Source organism: Dermacentor andersoni, chromosome 1 (genome assembly GCF_023375885.2).
Source record: "Dermacentor andersoni chromosome 1, qqDerAnde1_hic_scaffold, whole genome shotgun sequence".
Lineage (NCBI taxonomy): Eukaryota > Metazoa > Arthropoda > Arachnida > Ixodida > Ixodidae > Dermacentor > Dermacentor andersoni.
Genome location: NC_092814.1, coordinates 74,678,978 through 74,701,500, shown reverse-complemented (window position 1 = coordinate 74,701,500; position 22,523 = coordinate 74,678,978). Strand labels below are relative to the sequence as shown.

General features: G+C 44.2%; 1 protein-coding gene and 1 long non-coding RNA gene across 2 annotated transcripts; both read right to left on the bottom strand.

Annotated features, from left to right (window-relative positions):
- Positions 1 to 6,090: 6,090 nt before the first annotated feature.
- Positions 6,091 to 10,270, bottom strand: LOC140217093 (tigger transposable element-derived protein 4-like). The gene is made up of 2 exons (XM_072287508.1): positions 10,052 to 10,270; positions 6,091 to 8,044 (listed from the first exon to the last, which is right to left on the bottom strand). Exons 1-2 carry the CDS (start codon positions 10,268 to 10,270, stop codon positions 6,821 to 6,823), a joined length of 1,443 nt encoding a protein of 480 aa, XP_072143609.1. The 3' UTR covers positions 6,091 to 6,820.
- A 1,719-nt stretch (positions 10,271 to 11,989) lies between these two features.
- Positions 11,990 to 20,516, bottom strand: LOC129380505 (uncharacterized). Its single transcript, XR_008608600.2, has 2 exons — positions 16,994 to 20,516; positions 11,990 to 16,953 (listed from the first exon to the last, which is right to left on the bottom strand). It is a non-coding gene; the product is annotated as an uncharacterized lncRNA (long non-coding RNA).
- Between the last annotated feature and the right edge of the window lie 2,007 nt (positions 20,517 to 22,523).

Below are 22,523 nucleotides of genomic sequence, written 5' to 3'. Positions count from 1 at the left end.
GGCGGCCCTTACCACTGATGCGCCCACCATTTTCCCCTTTGTGCTTCTGGACAAGATTCTGCAGTGACGTTCCCATGTGTTTCTGCGCATGGTTTGCGCAGTCTTCCTTTTCCAGGGGTATGAAGCCATAGACTTTTGCTTCATCAATGGCACTGTACGATCTGCTGTCACCAACGGAGAGCATGGTTGTGTACCTCGGGCCATGAAGGGAAAGCGAGCACTGAAACAAAATGAGTGCTGCCTCCACCTCCATCTTGCCTGCTTTGGAAGACATGTTCTTTTGGCATGAACGCTGCGACTTCCAGTCAGCATAATCTGGGATTTCAGGTTTAGAGCCAAGCTCATAGCCAAGGCAGAAATTCGAAAGGACAACATAGTCCAAAGCATAACCTGAAAAAAGCTCTACTACTGTGGCCACTCCAATGTGACATTAATGTCCCTGAGTGTGCCATGTGTCATCAAAAGAAACTGCAATATTACCTGTAATTCCAAAATTCAGGCTTCGGTATACATTCTTCACTGAACTGGCACATTTCGCCTTATTCTCAGTGCAGGCACTTGTTGCAACTGGATTTAGCTTTGATTTGAGATAGTGGTGATAGGTCTTGTTTGGAAGGCCTCTGTGCAAAACTCCAATAGTGGCAAAAATATTGTTTAGCACCGTGTGCCCGCTTCATATGCTCTCTATAGTACCCACCGCAAGAACATTAATCTCGAAATAATTGCAGTTGGCAATGCCACAAACTCATTGTGAGCTCCATTTCGTATCAGCTTCGCTGTAGTTGCTGCACAGAACTTTCAGCTTCACGTCAATGCTGTACTCCTACGAGTCCCGCTTGATAGTCACCGCTCCGCGGCACGCTCGGCATCCAGTAACTTTCAGTAAACTGTTTACCATGTTGAGGTAGACGATGGTGTACATTGTTGTCGATGCACTTTCTAGAAGGGGCTCACTTGTTAGGCACTTCACCTTGCGCTCTATCGCTGAAACGGAAGAGAGTTCCGCTGCTTTTTCCCGTGCTTTCTGATCGATAGTATCTCGGTCTGCTGCTGCGAGATTCACTGTGTCGATCCTCACATGGTCTGGCCAAGTGTGCATCTCCGTAGCACACGCGCCCGTAACGATTGCCACCCCACAATCTATTACCAGGGTGTCCGCTGTATGGTCACGATCCGCCATCGACATTGTTAGCGGCACCGATGTTTTCTGTCGCTCAGGCCAAAGCACCATCGCCGTCAGCCGCTTTCAGGCTGTTGTGGTGGCGGCCGTCACAATCGCCTCTTCCTGTTGTGTTGCACCCAGTTCCTTGGTTGCACCACTGTTCCGCGGCGTCTGCATGTATGCCGGTCCAACAAGGTCGTCAGATGTTACCACTGGTAGTTGCAATGAATCTTCTCACTGCACTGTGCATTTTCTTTGACACTTGCAGAATATATGCACTGTACGGAATTTCCGTGCATGGTTTGACATCACAACTGACCACAACCACACTGAGCGATGGTTTAGACAAAAATGTCGTCGCTGATGGTCGCGGACCAACAGGACGGCAGGATTTTTTTTCTTGTTCTTGTCTGGTTGCTCCCTCCTGAAACGACCCTGAAGGCTCGTTTTCGGTGGGAAAGGGAGCGGGAAGGACATGCTTTCGAACGAGACCAAAATGTTCCTCGGTTTTTGAGACCAAACCGTTCATGGGTTTTGAAACTGAGCAGCACAAGATGGAGCATTTTCGGTGCGTCTTGCAGACGAAAATGAGCATCTCGCGTGATAAATACAGCGTTCGTTTGCCCAAAGATGCGTTGTTTCATGTAAATTTTTTGCCAACATGCACGTGATCTCTATAGATTGCGAAATTAACAAAACTGAAAAATCAACTTTTTAGCATTTTTTTTCGTCTCCAAGACCCGTGTACACCCTTAAGCTTGTCAGTTCCTCGGAATAGGTCTGGGAACATTGGGATGATTGACAGTTCCTCTGGAAGCTCTGCAACTTGATATGGGACACCTATAAGGTCAAGAGCAGTAGCTGCCGCATAACTTAAATGTGCTGCACGGTTTCCTGGAGCGACAAAGACGTCTGCTTGGGTGCACTTGTCTTTGTATGTCAAGCGAACTGGGATTTTTGCGAGCAGCTGCAGGGGAGACGTAGCCCTGTATGCAAAAACTTTTATTAAGGTTTCTTCAAGGTGCTTGTTCAGGTTGTGTTTTTCAGAGGTCCTTTTCACTGATGACTGACACCAATGCACCTGTGTCAAATAGAAATATGATGGGGTTGTTGTTGACTTGTGCAGTTGCTTTGGGAGATGAGTCTGTTCAAGCTGTCAAAGCTATGAAAACATACTCATTGCTGCATGAACTTGTGTCAAGACCCATTGCTTGAACTGTCTTCTGCATCGAATGACAGAACTTCGTAAAATGACCCATTTTGTTGCAATCTTTAAAAGTTTTGTCACATGCTGGACAGCAGACCTTACCACCTGTATGTGGCCACTGACCTCCACAGTTGCAATGAAGATTTGGTGTGTCGCGTTGTTCTCTGTCACAAATTTGCTGGAAAGGTGGCTTCACATTTCGACGTCCCTTGAAGCTGCAGTGTTGCCCCGACGTTTTGAGACGATTTGTCGCAGCGTGCTGTTACAGCAAAAATGTGGGCTGGCTGCTGTCAGCGTTTTTCTCTATCACGGAGACATGGTATTCAACATCTTTGAACAGCCGTCCTTGCTTGAGGATTTTAGGCAGCTCCAGGGAATGCAGCATAGTATATTTTCACAGACGGGACGACGTTGTAGTGAGGATGATCTGGCTCTTGATTTCAAGATCAGAGTTTGCGAAGCCGCAGTGTCAAGATAGTTGTTGGAGTCGGGCGTAAAACGTGTCCAAACTTTCAGCGGCTTTTCGCTTCGCTTGTCTAAAATGATAAACAAAAGTTGGATTGACTCTTAGAGCGAAGTGAGCATGGAGCTATGCTTTGGCAGCTTTGTACTTGAACGGTGTTTCTGACACGCTGGCGGGCAGAGATTGGAATATGTCATACACCTCTTCATCAATGTAGTGAAGCAAAGCAGCTTTCTTGTGAGTGTCTGATGTAATGTTGCATGTGACGAAGAACATCTGAAATTGTTCTGCCCAGTTAGTCCTTTCGAGTTCGATGCTTTTGGCGTCAGTAGCTTGAAGGTCAAAATTCGTAAATGGCAGGACTGCACGGGCCATATTGCGCTTGCCTGTGAGTTTACTGCTGGTTCTGCTTGGGACGCTGTAAATTCCTGTTGCTTGTTGTCTTTGGTCTTCTCGCTCGTATGAATTATCACTTCTGACAACAATGTAATGTTGGCATGGTGCTGGATGGCTTTGGTTTTGATAGAGTCAGACGTGATTTGGCTTGCTCGTTAGAAAGACATATTTTATTTACTGTCATAGTTGCCAAGAGAACATGTAAGCCAGGATATATTTGGATACTACACCGAGAAAATCTGCCAGCAGCTGCACAACAACAGAGCCTTTACACCCCAACTCTTTCAGGATGGTCGAACCTGTAGTGGCTCTGGTATACACACTGAACTGCAGGATGTAGCCGGTATTGATGTCACACAGCACAAACATCTTGACACCAAAACAATGCCTCTTGGAAGGTAAGTGCTGTCAGAAGGAAAGCTGTCCTCTCCGAAGCATCAGTGACACATCTATGCAGTGGTCTTGAAACGGCAAAAAGGGCAGCAAATCTTTCCTCAATCGCTTCGATTATCCGTACAATTGGCCTTAGGTGCTCCCTTGCATCTGTGATTGAGATGAAATGCAGCACATGCATCAAAAGTCAAAAGCAGCTGGCAGAAAAGACTGACAGGAAAAAAGGAGTTTCGAACGTGCTATCCTTAGACCAGTATTCCTAGAATATTTTTTCGGACCAGGCCCATCAAAAGCACAACCACTGCAAAGCAGTAAACTTCTGCTACATCTGTCTCCAGCCATAACCCGAGTCATGACTTTCAGTGCAGGTCATGCTGGCAAACCTTCTGATTTGCGTCCATGTTGGTTTCTCTCATGATCTTCGAGACCTCTTCGTCAAAAAAAAAAAAAAAAAAAAAAAAACTTGAAGTAGTTGACTTCTTCATCTGGTAGTTATGTATAGCTGGACACTTCCAGAATGAGGGGCAGCAAATGGAAACAATGAGGGTGAAAAGTCACTTTTGTCCAAGTCACCATCGCCACGCTGAGCATGCTTCTGAGAAGTTGCTCCTTGCTCGAGGTCCTAGTATGAACTGGTTAGAAGTAGTTCCTCGTCTGAAAAGCTGCCATCCAATGACTCTGATTCTGATTTGTAACTTGGACAGTAGTCCACATCGAAGGAATCGCCGCTGAACTTGCAGCATAGCAACCAGAGTGCACGTCTATAGCGTAATCGAATTGTGTATGTGAGTGAGCGCATGAAAGAAATCTTGATGGTTGTGCATCATTCAGAAAAACCAAACAAGTGACAAACTTGCAGTAATCCTTCATCCCATCGCCAACAAGGGGACACCAGACGGTTTGTGAACCCCAACAGAGACCTGACTTAATATACATCTAGTGGTGAGTCCAGCTGGATGATTGCCTTGACCTTATTCGGGTTGGCATTGATGCTTGTTGCAGGATACCCCATGCCCTAGGAATGTAACTTCAGTTTGACCAAAAGAGTACTTTTCAATATTAAGGGTAACACCTGCATCTTCCAAATTCTTTATCACCTGCTTTAAATTGGTATCATGTCCTCTAATTGTCTTTCCTGAAACAATGATGTTGTCTTGCAGCCACTTCACTCTCTCCACTCCTTTCAGCACTCGGAGCATCTCACGTCAGTAGAACTCTGGTGGTGTGGAGGTTCCAAAGAGATGTGTCAAGAACTGTAACCTCCCGACTGGTATGATGAAGGTTGTATACTTGCGAGAGTCCTTGGCCAAAGGAATCTGCCAGTATACCCTGCTCGTGCATCTAGGAGGCTGAAAACTGTTGCACCTGCTAGTTTTGCCAGGCACTTGTCGACTGTAGGCATAGGCACACATTCACAAATGATGTGCTGATTCAGCGCTGACCATAGTTAATGCAGATCTGGAGCTTGCTGTTCTTTTACTGTGTGATGACGATTGGGAAACATCATTTGGTTGCTTGCTGTACCTTCTGAGCGACTCGCATGACCTCCATACTTTTTAGCTCCTTTACAAGTGGTGGTAGTGGAAGTGGCATGCGCCTAGTGCAGTAAAACCTCGTTAATTCGACCCTTGTTAATTCGGAACATCGGAGAATTCGAATTCGTCCTCTGGTCCCGGCAGGCGTATGCATTATATAATGCAACGAAATACTCCCTAATTCAGACGTATTTGGCCGCATATCGGTTAATTCAGACAACTCTCGGAGCACAGCGAGCGCGGAGCACTGCAAATGTGCGATGCAAAAAACCAAAAACGGCGTTAGCATCCACCAAAATGATGCGGCAGAGTTTGCATCGCCATAGTCATCAGTGAAAACCGTATGTGAATGGCAGTAACGCCAGAATGCTTCGTGCCTATTTGTGCCTTTAAAGTCTTTATTCTTGTGTTTACTGCCTGTCCCGCAGCAGTTGTGGCAAACAGCAGTTTCGTTTTGACTCGGTACGCACGTCGGTTGCGCGCCTTCAGAACTGCAAGATTGCCGTGCATAATCGCGTCGACAGCGGCCGTGGTTTTGTTCGCAACAGTTGCAGTAAACATTAGTTTCGTTTTTACTCAGTGCGAAGCTGTCAAGGATGAACAGCACTGTCTGCATCGAGATGGGCAGCGACCTGGTGACATTGGCAAAAAAATAATCGGGATGTGCACGCGGTAGTTAAAAGCGTCTCAGATGAAGACGCGCGCTGTGTCCGCTCTGAAGGAAGTCGCGAGGCCTTCGCTGCTGCGAGCACTAATCAGTCACGAGATGAGAATTGCAGCGTCTGCACTTCTTTTGTGCAAAATAGAAACATGATTTGCTGATTCATTCAGTAAATAAAAGCGTGTTGATGTATGCATTTGCTTATTGTTTTCTTGATACCCTCGATAATTCGACATTTGGTTGATTCGGACATTTTCTTTTGGTCCCGCGAAATCTGAATTGACGAGGTTTTACTGTATATAGGTGACTGCGCAGGGTTTGGCATCGTTCTTGACTTTGATGTGGTACTCTGTGTTCTTGAGTTCAAGCCCGGAGATTAGCTTGGGCTATGGAGCCAGAAGGTCAGAAATGTCGGTCGCATTCGTACACGTTTCAACCAACTCGAGAGGGTGTTGTAGAATCTCAAGTGACTCTATGGCTGGCCGACTAAGCAGTACTTTTAATCCTTTGATGTCAATGAATGGATTTTCATGCCTCGGCAGGCAGTTGCTGCGTTGATGTAACCAACAGTGGCGATCGCTGTCTGGCGTGGGCCCATCAGTGTTTGTTTTGTTGCCTAGATGGGTTCCGTGATGTTGGAACCATACTGGTCGTGTTCAATTGCAGTCACAGCCATGCAAGTGTCGATCTTGAAGTTGAAAGGGGACTTGTTCAGAGTGACTGTTATCTGCCGAGGCGTGGTTGACCCTACTTTGATTTCTCATACAGTAGACTCTCAATAAACGGAACTCCAAGGGACCGAAAAAATTAGTTCCATTTAACAGGAGTTCCGTTTACTGAGAGAGATGTGCAGAAGTGCAGATTTATGTGCGTGCACTCTTAATACCATTTTATGGAACTCTAAGCACTAGAAGGTGAATGTACCTGATAAGTTTTTCAGAAAGGAAGAAAACTGCAAGAGGTTTTGGTGCAGCACTCACAAAGTTTATTTGGCAACAATTAGTCACTGTGCACCAAAAAATGCACCAATTTTGCTTTGTTTGAGTCCTTGGAACTGCATCTTTAGGATTGTTTTTTCCATGGCACTTAAGCTTTGGACAAACATTTCAGATCCTGGTTCCTTCAGAAAAACATTTTTGAGATACTGCACAGCTGATTCTGCTCCTTGAAGTGTGGTAGGCTCCATGGTAGCTACCCCTTCAGATTTCTCTTCTGGCTCACTTTCTTCATCACACACCTCAGCAACAATGCTCTCCACCATGTTTTCAGGGCAAATCACAACATCACCATCGATGTGCACGTACTCATCAAAGTCCAGATGGATTTCCTTTAAAGCACAGTGCTCTACTACCTCCTGCCTCTCAAGGGCATCTTCACCGTCACATTCAGGCAAATCCTGCAAGTCGGATGCCTGGTCACTCGAAAAAAATCCCGCGTGTCTAAAGAAATTTGTTATAGTATTAGCAGTCAGCTGCCTCCAGGCATCGGCAATAAGATTAATGGCGCCAAGAATGTCCACCTTGTACTCCTTATTCTGGTTCATACACACCAGCATCCTCTGCAGGAGACCCTTGCGGAAGTGGGCTTTCAGGGCTTGAATAACTCCCTGATCCATGGGCTGCAACAGTGCCGTGGTGTTGGCCGGGAGAAACTCCAACTGGATCGACTTCAATCCTATTACAGTCCCATGTCCAGGGCAGTTATCAACAAGGAAAAGTACTCTCCTCTTCTGCCGCAAAAATCGCGCATCCTCGGTGTGCAGCCATTTGTTAAAGAGGGCTCGCGTAATCCACGCTTTTGAGTTTGACTCGTAAGTCACGGGCATATTAGTTATGCCCTTAAAACAGCGAGGGTTTTTCAATTTCCCGATCACAAGCAGCTTCAACTTGTCGCTGCCCGACATGTTCGCTCCTACAAGAACAGTCAGTCTTTCTTTGCTCAGTTTGCCACCTGTGCATTTCTCACCTTTGAAAGCCATTGATTTCGTTGGCAGGAGCTTAAAAAAAAGCGCGGTTTCATCTACGTTGTAGATGTCATCGTCCTTGAATTGACGCATAATCTCCGGAAGCCGCTCTGCGCGCAAGTCGCGACACGCTGTCGCATCAGCTGCTGCGGCTTCTCCTGCAATGATGCGAAAAACGAGGCCGTTTCTGTCTTTAAACCTTGTCAGCCAGCCCTCACTGCACAAGAAGTCTGTTACCCCGAGTTGAAGGACTAACTCTTCTGCCTAGGCACGGATTAGTGGTCCGTTGATGGGAATGTTCTGGCTCCGGGCTCTCCTAAGCCACAACACGAGACACTTCTCTAGTTCTTCGTGGTTGCCTTGTCGCAGACGCTTCCTCTGGGGCCCAAATCGCGAACTTTCAAAGACATCCTGTAGCTTCTCCTTGTCGTGCAGGATCCTCGTTAAGCTGCTTTTCGGGGCGCCGTGCTTCATCGCGAGCGCCGGCTTCGTGTAAGAGCCACTTTCGAAATCAAGAATAATGTCCATCTTCTTTTCTAACGTAAGCGCATGGTGTGCACGCTTCTGTGCCGCCATTGAAACAACAGAGGCTAGGCCTCAACTTCGCGAGCGCTTACAAGCCACCGATGTTAGAAAACGCCAATGCGGCAATGAAGCACGAATGGCACCACGACGGCACGAACGAGTCGGCGGGGGCTAAGCCCTGTAACCTCAGTGACTTGAACTGACGAACGACTAGAATAAGAACTGTGCTAACACAACACAAGAACTGCTCATTCGTTGCGCAAACATGGCTGACTACCAACGAGGTGAGGCTTACGACTAAAAACAAGAAACAGCCGGAACCGGAAAAAACTGACAATGGGTCTGCCAAGAAGTTTCATTTTCGGTTCCGTTTACACGGTGACGCGGAAATTTTAGTTCCGATTACCAAAAGTTTTTTATGTTATGTGAATACAAAACCAACCAAACTACAGGCGACTGTTCCGTTTAAGCGGCAATTCCGTTTAAGTGATTTCCATTTATCGAGATTCTACTGTAGATATAGTTCTTCTAGGCCTTCGGGTCATTCTTAGAAGCACGAGGTCCCATTTTCAACAGATACACAGAAACATAGTGGCCCTTCTCATAGTGGTTGCATGTCTTTTTCACTGTGGGGCACTGTGCACATCATTGCACCACTTGTAGCGTTCATCTCCTGCCTTGCTTTTGCATTGTTGGGATGGCCTGAAAGGGACTTTCGTTTCTTTGCAGCAGGTTTTGCTGCAAACCTGCTGTACACTCTTTCCTATGTTCAAATGTACACTCTTTCCCAAGTCCAGACACACCTGCAAACTGTGACCTCTTCTCTGAGAGACTCCTGACTTGCAGAGGATCCAAGCACCTCACACTCTTGAAGAACTTCCAAGTGTCAGACTTCTCCAAATATACTAGCGCTTTGCTAGCTGCTTTACTCATTGCATCCTTCATTTTATTTGCAATCCGATGGGCCTCGTCATGTGCAATGTTTTCTTCAGTTGTGTTTCAAAATCTTCCTGTGCAGCTGCTTCCAAATATCCCCAGAGTACAAACAAAGCATTGTATACTTTATGACAGGCTACACGCTGATGCTCAGATGCTTTCAGCAGGCTGGCAACTTTTTTACCAAATACTGCAATGCATCGCATGCTCTACTTAAGCTCAGTTGAGGGCTCATCCAAAAGTTCCAGAAAAGAATCAATGCATGCAGTTTCTGCATACCTTTCATGAACTTGCCTTAGCAAAGAAGGATAGTACTCAAAGTATGCAGAATGCTGATCAACAGCTTCAATCCACGAATTCCACCTACTTTTGACAGGTGCCAGAGTTGTTTTGGCGCACTGAATCCCGCACTTTTGTAGATGAGATTTATAGAAAGCCCTCTTTCTACTCGACAAGAAACATAGCAAGAAGCAACAAACCTTTTCACATCAGCCGTGATGCCCGGCCAATAGAATTCCTCAGAAATCCGATCCTTAGTCTTTTGAGCGCCTAAGTGACCAGGTATTATACCATCATGTGCTGTATTTAACACCTCGTCTCGGTGGCACCTCGGCACGGCAAGCTGATGCACTGACCGTCCGTTCTTCTCCGTGTAGCACCGATAAAGTAACCCCTTTTCCTGTTTGAATTTGACGCTTCCCTTCTAATTTGAGCATATCTGCTTCCGGTTGATCGTGGCGAAACATTGCATAAGCGTCTCATCACTTCTCTGCTCGCTCGCATACACGCGTCCTCACCTGCTAACTCTACCGCGACCTCGGGAGCCTGCAGTTTGGGAAGCCTTTTCTGCTGCACCTGCACCTGGGCGTGGTGCAGTGGTGCGCGGTGCACGGTGGTGATAGCTGCCACCACGGGTCCTCGTTTTGTCTTGTCCTTACCACCGTATTGTTCGGTCTCGTATTTCGTATCCTCCGGGGATCTTGCACCTTCTATATTTCCCACAATTAGGTCATACAGCGGTTCTTGCATACTTAGCGCTGCAAGGGGGCTGGTAAAGTACGGGGCAGCAGCTTGGCAGTTCCGTCAACCAAGTAGACGAGGCTGCTTGCACCCGTTAGCTGGTTTTCGTTCACCAGGTCAGTCTTTACAATCACTGTGTTGCACCCTGTGTTCCACAACACTGAGATTTCTCTCCCTCGTAGGGTCCCTGAAGCAACCGGAAGGGCCTTGGCGAGAAATTTTGGCTGCATCGCCATTATCGCGTTGACGGGAATCTTGTCCCCATTTCTCAGCTCGAGATAGCCGTCACGTATCTGATTTTGGTGATCTACTTTGGTGGAGGCGTGAATTCACGATGCCTGTAGTCTGTTATTAGAGGCCGCTTGGCAGTTGTACGATCTGTGATCCTTTCCACCACACGTGTAACAGACGATGGCCGCATTGGCTGCGGGTTTGTTGCGACATAGCTGGGGTGGGTGGTTTCTGTGATTGCAGAGGTAATAACGCGGTAGTGGCGGGCGGCCGCTTCCTCTCTTTTCAGTTTCCTGTCTCTCCGCTATGACTGGATCGCCCTTCTTTGTTTTCACGAGATTTGCTCAACCCTGAGCTTCCAAGAATTGGTCTGCCAGCTCTAACATATCGTCCAAAGAGTCTGCCTTCCTCTCCTTTAGGTAAAGCGACAAATTCGAACCACAACCGTGCAAAAATCTCTCTCTCATCAGCAGTGCGTGAGGGAGCTGTACTCGGTATCGGTTTTGGAAAGTTCGACCCATCTATCGAAATAATGACTTAGCTGAGCTGCATATTGGGTTGCTGTTTCAGCCCCCACTGGTTTCTCGATGTTGAACCTGTCTTGAAACCCATCTGCTGTGAAGTGAAACCGCCTGAGGAGAGCGGTCTTCACTTTTGTGTAGTCCGTTGCATCGTCCGGCAGTAACCTTCCATAAGTAAGCGCTTCTCCGCTTAAACAGGTCAGAAGCGCGGTCGACCACTGGCCTTTGAGTCACTTCTGACCTCTGGCGATACTCTCAAACTGCCGGATAAATGCGTCCAAATCCTGCCTTCTTTCAACGAAGGAGACGAGAAGCCTGCTAGTGTTTATCCGTAAACCGTGCTCCTCTGGTACATCTAGGTGCTTGCCGCTAGCCCTGTTTCCGTTGCCACTTTGATTAAGCTGGATCCTTAATTGTAACAACTGTACTTCCCACTCTGCGGCTTCCTTCACCGCCACTCGCTCCCTCTCTTTTTACTCTCAAGCCAATGCCCGCTCTTCTCAGGCTACTGCCTGCCCCTGTTGTTCTGCAACCCATGTCCTCAGCTCAGCGCCCTCTAGGCCAAACTGTTTGCCCTGTTCTAGCCACTTGTCAAACTCCATTCCCTCCAACATGCACTACATCTCCAAAACTTGCGTGCTCACAATTCATATGCACGGGTATTCGACATTTAGCAATTATGTGTCAGTAGCACTAATCGATCAATTTCTGTGATTCTCATTCTTCGTTCACTGTGCTGCTTTTGTACAGAATGTCCTGTCTGCGGATGCCAGTTTAATGTCACTGCTTGTCACCCGTTCGCCGTCGGCGCGAAGTCGTCAACAGGGTATACAAGTCGGTTGGTCATTCTGTACTCAAGCGAACACAGCGAAGGAGTCAGAGTCGGGAGAAAGACAAAAAAAAAAAAAAAAAATAATAATAATTTATCGGCTGACAATGACACAAAGATTAAAAGGACCACAAAAAACACAAGAACACTAACACACATGCACTTAATCTAGATCAATGATGAATACAAAAGAAATACAACGAACAGTTAACAGTAAATATAGAAATTAACACTACACAAAACACACTTAATGGTGGTTAACTAAACAGAGTTCAAAAGAAAAGAAATGATGGCATATGCATGGCCGGGCAGTAGCAGCAAGTACATAAAGCGTGGAGTCGACAGCAGAGCTTTCCCGAAGAACGCTGGCAAGCTGATCTCGTTGCGGTGGATGCGATTGCTGGACTGGGTTTCCCGCAAGTCTAGGTCTGACGTCTTCCCTAGAGCAGGTTGAGCTAACTTGAGGGGAACTACTGTGAGCTTCATTGGAGATGTTGGTTTGTCGTCTCTTACGTCAACTAGCACCTCGCAGATGCGGCTAGGCGGCATACTGGACAGCACTAGTTCCTTGATGCTTCTCAGCAGATTGTAGGCTGAGCTTCTAGACTGCCCAGCTTGGTCTAAAACCTGCGTTTAAATAACTTCTCCTTTCCTTAGTTCCCTGTGTTGGGGAATGCAGATATTGGTGACGATCCAATCAAGTTCACCCAATTGGGTCCTGGCTCCTCCCTAGGTCTTGGCCGTGCCCCCTTTAATTAGGGGCGAGGGAACGGGTGATTCCCCCCTGCATTTAGAGGTTGCGCACTCATATTGCACCACACACGCACACCCTTGAGCACGCCCTTCGTTAACATCCACACCCAACTCTTCGCAAACGAACGGCAAGTCTGCCATTTCCAACCTACTTCAACCCATGGTAGGTGTCTACAATGTTGGTTAAACCTTTCCACAGGGTATTGTGCAAAATAAAATATGCCACAAATACCCCGATTCCCAGCACAATGAAAATATTCACCCATAATATGAAGCCTGGCAAATCAAAAGGAAAAAAGTCACACGCTCACCTGCAAAAAGAGCACCGTATTGCTCGGTTCACCTCTCCTCTGTCCGCACTTGCTTGGGACTCCGAGGTTGCAAGGTTCATCCTCAGCCCTACCACCAGTTGTTGGATTTCCAAGCTTGGAAGATTCTTCTGGGACACCCGGTAACGCTTTTTACCGGGTTGGTGTCCAAAAACCTCAAACCTTCTCCAGGTGGAGATGTTGTTGCGTGCTGAAGAGCACTGATGCTTGATAAAGTAACAGTTTCATTTCATTTCATTTATTTGGGCCCATTTACAAGCAAATGGAGAGGCCTATGTAAAAGCTGCTTGTTGGCAGATTGAGTGGTCCCTGGCTCCCTTTACATATTGGTGGACCGGTGACAAAGAACACTTTCAGAAAACAAACTAAAAAAACAACAACAATAATAGGTTACACTGTTAAAGGGAGTAATTACATCTTAACAAAAAACTGCGAGAAAGACGTGGACGAGCAAAGAAACGACGAATACGGGCACTGAGGTAAGATTTTAGTAACAGAAGAGGAGGGCCCCTGATGCCATATGTTTCAAGGTTATTTATTAGGAGGGCGCAATTAATCTAATCAGACGCTTTTGTGAAGTCTATGAATAGACCACGTCTTTTTTGTGCAGTTTTTTGTAAGATGGAACCACACCAACTCGCCCAGCTCTCAGTTTTGATGGAGTAATTACACTTTATTACACTGTAAATACACCTGGTTTCACTGTACCACAGTGATTTAAATTATAGCTTTCGCAAGACAGATACGCTCCGAAGGTGTCAAGGTGTGGATGTCAATGCTGAATTCTAGGTAAGAATTTTGTAGCCATGGCAAGATGCTGGCGATCATTTCATGGCAGTAGTTTGTTCCCCGAACAGGGATGAACCATTTTTGACGCCTGCATGTGTCATATATGGGTGTATTCTCTTTTAAGTTTATTGTATGTGTTATCAAGTTGCCTGAGTCTTTTAGGTGGAAGTAGTAGAGTGCAAGAGCATTCGTTTATAGAGATGGTGACATTTTGGTATGTTGTACTTGATGAAAAGACCTTTAGGATGTGAGTTGTATGGCATGTTTTCAACAGCACGTATTATTTTTTTTTTTTTCATCAGTAATATTTTAGACAGATCGGAAGCTAATGTTATGCCCCATACAGTATGGCAATAATTTACATGTGAGGCAAACAGTGCATTATAAATGACTAGATTAGCTGACGTTGGTTAGAGGTACCGATTTCGATGTAGTATACCTGTTATATGGCTGTTTCTGGCGTACAAAATCCATGTGAGCTATCCATTTCAATGTGTCGGTAAGGTATACGTCATGTACTTTTACTGAGTCAACAACCTCTATATTTTCAGAGTTGTAAAATATTTTGTGGGCCAATAGAATATACGTACCTCTTGTTTTAAAGATAACTGCTTGTGTTTCTTTTAGTTTGCTTTTAAAACATTGTCCTGGCTCTTTTTTGAGATGGGTTAAGAAATTGTTCGCTGCACCAGTGAGGCCTGTATATAAGTTTGATGCTAAAAAAAATTAAAAAAAATGAAACACTTGTATCATCTTTGTAGTTTATGAGTTTTTTTTCTCGGTGGATAAAAACTGTTGTTTATATATATGTTGAATATAAATGGACTAAGGATACCTCCCTGAGTGACACCTGTTTGTATTTGTCATGTAAGGGATATTGTTACGTTGCAGAAGTCACATATAAAGATATATTTAATTTTATTTAAGACGTAACAATATGTTAGTGTATAGACACGTATTGCTGCCGATTTCTAATGTAGGATGTCAGTGACTGAAGAGGGGGGCCCGTGATGCCATATGTTTCAAGCTTATTTATTAGGATGTTATGATTAATGCAATCAAACACTTTTGTGACGTCTATGAATAGACCACTTGCAAGTAACTTATTTACGAGGTTTTGCTGTATGTATTCTTTCTGTGCTGCAAGTGCTAGTTCTGTTGATTTACCTTCTTGAAAACCGTATTGAGTGTCTGGGATTAGTTGATAAAGGTAAATTTTTATATTGGGCTTGTCACCTTTCTTGGATAACAATTATGTGATTTTCATTTTTTTCAGGAAAAGTACCTGATGTTATACATAATTTATAGATATGAACTAACAAGTGCAATGTCATATATGTCATGTTTGATAGGTCTTATTTGGAGATCGCCAGCATTGCAGCTACATGAATTTTTCAGTTTGAAAAAAACTGAACCTCAGCAGGGGTTGTCGCTTTAAAAAAAAAATGGTGTCCACAGTTGCAGGGAACTGAAATGCATATGGTAGGCTTTGTTAGGAATCAGTGTCTGTAAAGTAGTGATTAAATGCATTGACTAGATTATCTCTGGTTAAAAGGCATCCGTTGCAGAAACTTTCTTTGTAGGTTCGATGTTTTGATTTTGTCCCATTACCTCATTTAATTTGTTCCACGTCTTGCCAGTATATCCCTCGCCATAAGAGAATATGTGTGAATAATGGCGATTTCTTGCATTTCTTAGCTATTTATTTAACTTATTTCTCTAAGATTTGAAGCATTTCAGATCCTTGCCGTTCCAAGATTTTATATACCTGGCATAAAGCTTGTCACGATTTTTTATTTTTTGAAGCAGCTCTTTGGTGATCCAAGGCTTCCGATAAGCTTTTTTTCTTTCTTGTGTATGAAATGTTGCACGTAAACAGCTGAGAACTTTTTAAAGAAAACGTTGTACGTTGGCTCAGCCTCATTTTGTTGAGAAACCTCCTTCCAAGATACTTGTCTCAGCATCTTGAAAGGCAGCTAACATGTGCTTGTTTATTGTCTGAAATGTTTTTTCAGTGTTACCTTTTTCAGTTTCATTTGCTTTTGTGTGGATAAACATGACTTTTGGCATGTGGTCACTAAGCGGGCAGTTTAAGACTCCACAAGTTACTAAGAATGGATTATAGTTCTTTATAAAAAGATCAAGAGTGGTTTTCATAGTTTCTGTTATTCCCGTAAAAGTTTCCATTTATACATCCGCTTGACACAAGAATTCTTTGAAGTGTTGTTTGCTTAGCATTATTGGAACTCATATCAATGTTAGTCTCCTCTTAAGACCACTTTATATTTGTTTTCTGATGCAAATTTTAGCATGTACTCCAAAAAAAAAAAAGTTCCAATAAATCGTTCAGCGGGTGGTAACGTACCGCAAGGGTACACCTGGTGTTGGGACACACGACCTTTCACAGTTTTCTGTTATACAAGAGTACTTGGCTAAGAGTTCATATGATTAGAGAATTATCTATCAAAACACATACTCCTCCACCACGATGTGTGATTCGGTTTTTATGAAATACTTCTTTTGCAAGGCAGGTGAAAGACATTATTGGAGCAATACCATATTTCACTCAGCATGACTACATTGCAGTAGCTATTTATATCAGAAAAATATGTTTCTAATTCAGGTAGCTTGTCGGAGACTGAACGTTCATGTGTAGGAAAGATAGTCCCTTCTTTTGATTGGCCAAAGAAGTGAACCAATCCTCCTTGCCAAGAAATCCGAAATGATTCGTTTTGCCGAAGAGTTAAATGATAGCAGTGAGAAGTTGGCATTTATTCCAACAGAGCACGAAGATAATTTTCATTCTTAACGACATCTGCCGATTCACCGTGTGCACGAGAACTTTTCCATTTGAGTGCCACACAAACTTGTAGCCCGCTTCCTTTGCCCATTTTTTGGCAGTGGCAAGGAGCTTCTTCGAGCGAGAGGTTAGGTTTTCATTTATGAAGATGTTGTCCTGACTGTCCCTTAAGGCTCACCTTTCGGCAATCCATGCATCCCTGAGTTCCTGCTGCACGAGGCAGACAATAATTCCGCACATTTTTCCTTGCTTTGCTGGAAGCCTATGGACAGCCACAACATCTTCCTCAGAGAGAGGTTCAAGTTCAAGCTTCTGTGCAAGATACTTTACCTTTTCGTATAGGTTTTCACCATCAGCCTGAGGTACTCCATGTATTTCGGTGCTCAGAAGTATGCTATGTCACTCAAGTGCATCTATGTCAGCCTGAACCTGAACGAGTTCTTTAGGAGAAGTGCACTTTTCTATTTTTTTCTGCTTTACATTTGACAGTGTTTCTTTCTTTTTCATGTCTCCTGAGCTTTCTTTGAATTTCATCAAAGTGATCGGAAGGTGTTTAGATGTGCTGTTCAATTGCATCTACCTTGTTTGCCATATTAACAAGCAAGTTTAGCTTTTGGTCCATTTCAGCAAGTTTGTTTATTTCATTTTCATTCTTAGAGGCTTTGGCAGAGGAAGAGCTTTTACTTCCTGTATGTTTGCGAGACTTGCACTTCCAAGGCTTTCTATATTGACCTCTTTTGCTATTAATAGCACTTAGCACTTTCAGCAGCGCCTGAGCAGGTACCGCTGTGATACGAAAAGTCACATTGTGTGAAAACTCACCAAAGTCAGAAACAATTCCTCGTCATCTGTCTCAAAGCGGCATGCACAGCAACGCGACAGTTTTGCAATTTTACAGGTTTATGGTTTTCTGAAATAGGGCAGTCAATAACAACAAATGAGCACAAATTTGTAGATTGGTGATAGCAGAAAGAGCACGTTGCAAGATGAGTAATGGAGAGAAAGAAACCAACCTGGGAAACACAGCAGAGCAATAAGTGCTGTGTCCTTTGCGCTCCACCGCTACCGCCACTATGATTGGAAACGCCCCTGGCTCAGTTACGAGCTGCACTTTGTTGACGACGGTGGCAGCACACGTCCGGCTTGCGTACAAAAGGTGTGAAGTTCAAATGTCCAGGTTAGCAGAGGCGATAAAAGGCTTTTGGCAAGTCGCACAGTACTGAAGATGGAAGCAACTGGGCAGATCCAAGAAAAGTTCGGTTTGTACTGCAGGCCTGTTGTAGCAGTGTTGGGCCACCAACCAACCTGGGAAGCACAGAAGAGTGATAAGTTCCACGTTCTTTGCCCTCCACTGCTACCACCTTGGTTTATTAACTTGGCTTATTTCACATTTTTGCCCACATAAGGCCAAAAAAAAAAAAAAAAGGACATGAAAAGAAGCATGAATCGCTCTTGAGATGACAGCAAAACGAACGCTTCTCTTGGAAAGTCTCAGGAATGCCTCCTCACACATCCGCACTGCTGCTTTTCAGCCCTTTTCTCCCGCTGGAGGGAAAAGGGGCTTTTCGTCTTCCTGCTCTCATTTTTAACTGTCGCCATACAAAGTTGTTTTGCTGCAGATGTTTCCATTTTCATTTTGTTTTCTTGTCCTACATTTATACTTTGTATTGAGCGTCATGGACACCTCAATAATCAACAGCTTCCTCCTCATGTGATCAACTAGCAGCTTGACTTCTCGTTCACAACTTCAGTTCCACCAACATGGTGAATTTTTCATTCTGTAGTGCTTTTTATAACACGCCTGTCATCTACCTTACCACAAAACAAATTGGGAGCACCTGCTGGCTGCATGTCAGTAGTTGTGCGCCACCCTGGTATTTATGCCCCATCGTGCCAGGGCCCAGGCAATGGGGCATCAGAAAGGTGACACGTTTCATGGTGGTGTGATGCCATTCTTCCGCAGCCCATGTATTTCTCCTGTTGTGCTGTTAAAGAAAATGTCTCCATAAGATACTACATGAAATTTGTTCACGGGAACTTGACAGAAACAGCATTTATTGCTTCATTGTTTTCAAAGCTAAGTGTTGGCGTCAAGTAGTTGGTTGGATCAAACTGGTGGCTGGATTTGCTGAACTCTCTCAGTAGTGGTAAACATAGATGAGTTGTGGAGTTAGGTCAGTGAAGGGGTCTACTTTTTCTGTTCATGCTTTGGCCTCTCCTGTTCATGGCAATGATATAGTCTTCAAGGCAACTCACTCTCGTAGTGCACCCATTACCTGTCTTGGCTTAGGGGCACCGGTGGTATAATTATGGGAGCTGTATTGGCAAATTACCCTTCTACAATACCAAAAAACCCACCTTCATGGTGAGAGGATGCTTGATAATCCAAAAAGACGCATAGACAAAAGATGGTCGGCAACATTGCCTTCTGCAACAGCTAACCGTGACTTCATTGGTTTTGCAAATGTCTGCTCAGGCCTAGTTCAATTTTTTTATCAGTAAAGATAAACTGTATTGTATTCTAAAAGAGCCAAAGACTGAAATTAGCAAGTTTAAAGAAATTTCACCTAGTTGTAATGACCGAAATATGAAAAAAAAGTAAAATAATCTGTGACGTCACACTGGTGTACTGTTGCCGAGGTTTCAGCGTGAATTTCAAAAAAGGGAAACTTTGAAGTTCATTTTCTCTACTAATAATGTTTTACCAAGGTTTTACCACAATGTTCTACCACAAAATTTATGAAAATAGAATTTTGAAAGAGTACTGTATCAGGCTAAATTGATGCAGTATTTCTCTTTAGTGTGCCCTTGACATCTGGTTTGTGTGAACATGAAGGGGGCAACTCAAGTTCACTTTGCTGGATGTGTTTATAAGACACACTGCCCTATAAGATTACGTGCAAGTACTATGCTCATTTTTTGCCCCATATTGATGGCACCTTGGACTGCCTGTAAGGAGTCAAGTTCATTTCTTTGTTGGGTTTTCACTCTATTTAGTGTGGATTCACACAAAGTTCAATTTATATACTGAGCTTGACACTGCTGAGAAGCACGACACCATGATGTGCATGAGGGCGCTGTGAGCTCGCTGCTTGCAGCATGATTTGGTACCCATGAAGCATGTCGTGCTTTGTTTGCAGGCTGCATGGCCAATTTGGTGTGTTTTATTAATTTTCTTCTACTGAAAGACACTGACCAATGTACTTAGATGGGAGCTACGAGAACACAACTTCCATTTTAAGGATGAGAATCAAGAGTGTTATTTTTATGTATTGTGTCATTCTTTCATATGTGACTATAGCATTGTATTTGACTTCCATTTTAAGGAGGAGAATTAAGAGTTATTTGTGTGTATTGTGTCAGTCTTTCATGTGTGAGTGCAGCATTGTATTTGACTTCTCAGGTGTTCCTCCTTAGTTAGGATGTATTTCACACAATAATGCTAGTTATTTTTTTTTTTCGTTATTGCTTATGATCCTTTCTTTGCAGTTTGATATTTTTTTTCCGCATGTTTCCACATTTTTACAATGCAGTCTGACTTTGAGACCTTTGTCTGTATGTTACCTGTAATCCATTTACTGTTTGTTGAATGATTAATAAACTCAAACTGAACCACGGTTTTGACGGCTGTTTACAAATGTGCAGTGAGTCAGTAAAATAGGTGCTTGTGATCATCAAAGACTAAGACCAAGTTTAAGTGCTCTGTGTTAACTGTAATTTATTATTGTTTTCCCAAGGATGGAAAGTAACCCGTGAATACATGAAAAATTGCCACGCGACTGGCCATTTGAGGCACTTTGTGCGTATTTGCAGGCTTCTCTCATACTTTAAACAAACTTTTATGTAGCATGTCTTGAGCAACAGAAAGCTGTATAGGGAGTTTTTCATGTTACTTTACAATTTTCTCATTGAAACTTTTCACCTAATTATAATATTTTAGAAGTTGCATGAATAATTAAGACAGATTATGTAATTAAGTGGAATGCAAAAAATAAAATCCGAGTATTTGCAAGTGATGGCAAACAACATTACCTTGGTTTCGTCCAGCCATACATGGCATTTGCATATTTTTCAAGTTTGGCAGAAGTTATGTGAAATGCCGGATAGAGAATTCATTGCAAGAAAGTGAAAATTGTTTTCTTTTCATTTTATTATTTACAGAAATGTTTTTAAATCTTAACTTACAGCTATCAAGAACACTGATGATTGTTTCCTATATTGTGTGTCACTAAGATTGCTGCTTAGTCTAACCTCAATATAACTAACACGGATATGTTAAGAAGAAGACAAGTCCACTTGTCGAAACGTTGGCTCCTGTTTTTACCTTGTTCTCGTTTTGCTCCTAGTATTAGTATTAGTATTAGCAGTATTCATCGACCCACTTAGTCTTCTGCCATCCTCGACTGCCCTTCCCTTCTCTTGGTACCCATTCTGTAACCCTAATGATCTAACGGTTATCTAACCTGCACATTACATAACCTGCCCAGCCCCATTTTTTTCTCTTAATGTCAATTAGAATATCAGCAATGCCCGTTTGCTCTCTGATCCAAACCGCTCTCTTTCTGTCTCTTAATGCTATGCCTAGCATTCTTCATTCCATCACTCTTTGCGCGGTCCTTAACTTGTTCTCAAGCTTCTTTGTCAGTCTCCAAGTCTTTGCCCCATATGTCAGCACCAGTAAAATGCACTGATTGTACACCTTCCTTTTCAATGATAATGGTAAGCTTCCAGTCAGCAGCTGACAATGTCTGCCGTATGCACTCCAAAAAATTTTTATTCTTGTGTAAATTTCCTTCATGGTTATGGCTCCCTGTGATTAATTGACCTAGGTAAACGTACTCCTTCACAGGCTGTAGAGGCTGACTGGCGATCCTGAACTCACGAATGCGCGAATGCGTTGCTTCAATAGACCAATTAAAGTTTACAGAAATATTAAAACCTCCAAACAATGTCTGCATGTTTTCGTTTTACTTCGTGCTGTAGCAAGAGAGATTTACTTCCGTTTCGTCTGCTTGTTCCCATGTGCAGTCGTGCGCGCGGAGAGCGAAACTCATTTTCTACCGTGTTCCAGCGCTGTCATGCTCTGTGATCCGCTTGCGTCTGCCTCAGTGTTCGCGTACCACATGTGTAGCACTGACTTATACCGCTAGTCAGGTGTTCTCGTGCACAGCGCGCAAAATCGTACGCTGCGCGAAACGAGACAAGCGCAACAGCTCGTGCGACAGGCCGTCAACGGAAGTGCGCTCGCTGCACAGCAGAAAAGCGAGAGAAAAAAAGACGACATGGGCCCGTGACGTATATGCGTCACGCGTTCCTCCGGCGCCAGCATGGGAGAACGCAGTGAAGGAATTTCACTTGCAGAGGCTAGACGGGGGTATCTAACGGGGGCTAGTGGAGAGAGCGTTATGTTGGCAGTGACACTCGCCCCCGGAAATCATGAGTTCGCGGCGCTGAAATATTGATGCCAAAATTTGCTATGCGACCTGGTGGGGGGCCCTTTAAGGACAATACGAGCTTTAAACTCTTTGATGGCACCGTATCCTAGTTGAAATACATTGCGGTATTTATCAGTGAGCTGTGTTTCCTCACGGACGTTCTTCACCTGTACTACATTCGACCAGTCGAGTTTTATTTTCGTTAGCCATTCCCGACTTAATAATGTTGACATTCGGGCCCCTGTGGCATCCTTAGCAATCTCCACAGACAAACGTACGTACGCGCTGGTCATGGTATTTTACATCGACATCAACGATAACATTGACCATGACAGGGGTGCCCTGCGTTACTCAGTAACGTTGAGGCGTGCCATTGTAGGTAACTAGTCTTACATTTGTTTTCCATAAACTTGCGTCGGGAAAGTTCTTTTAAGCGTCTGCTTCACACATTACTGATACAGCTGCACCTGTATCAAGCTCCATCGGAATCTCTTTTCCGTTTACCAGCAAATGTACTAGTACGATGGTAGGCGTGCCAGACCTTCGGTCTGTGTGACTTCGGTCTGTGTGTGCGC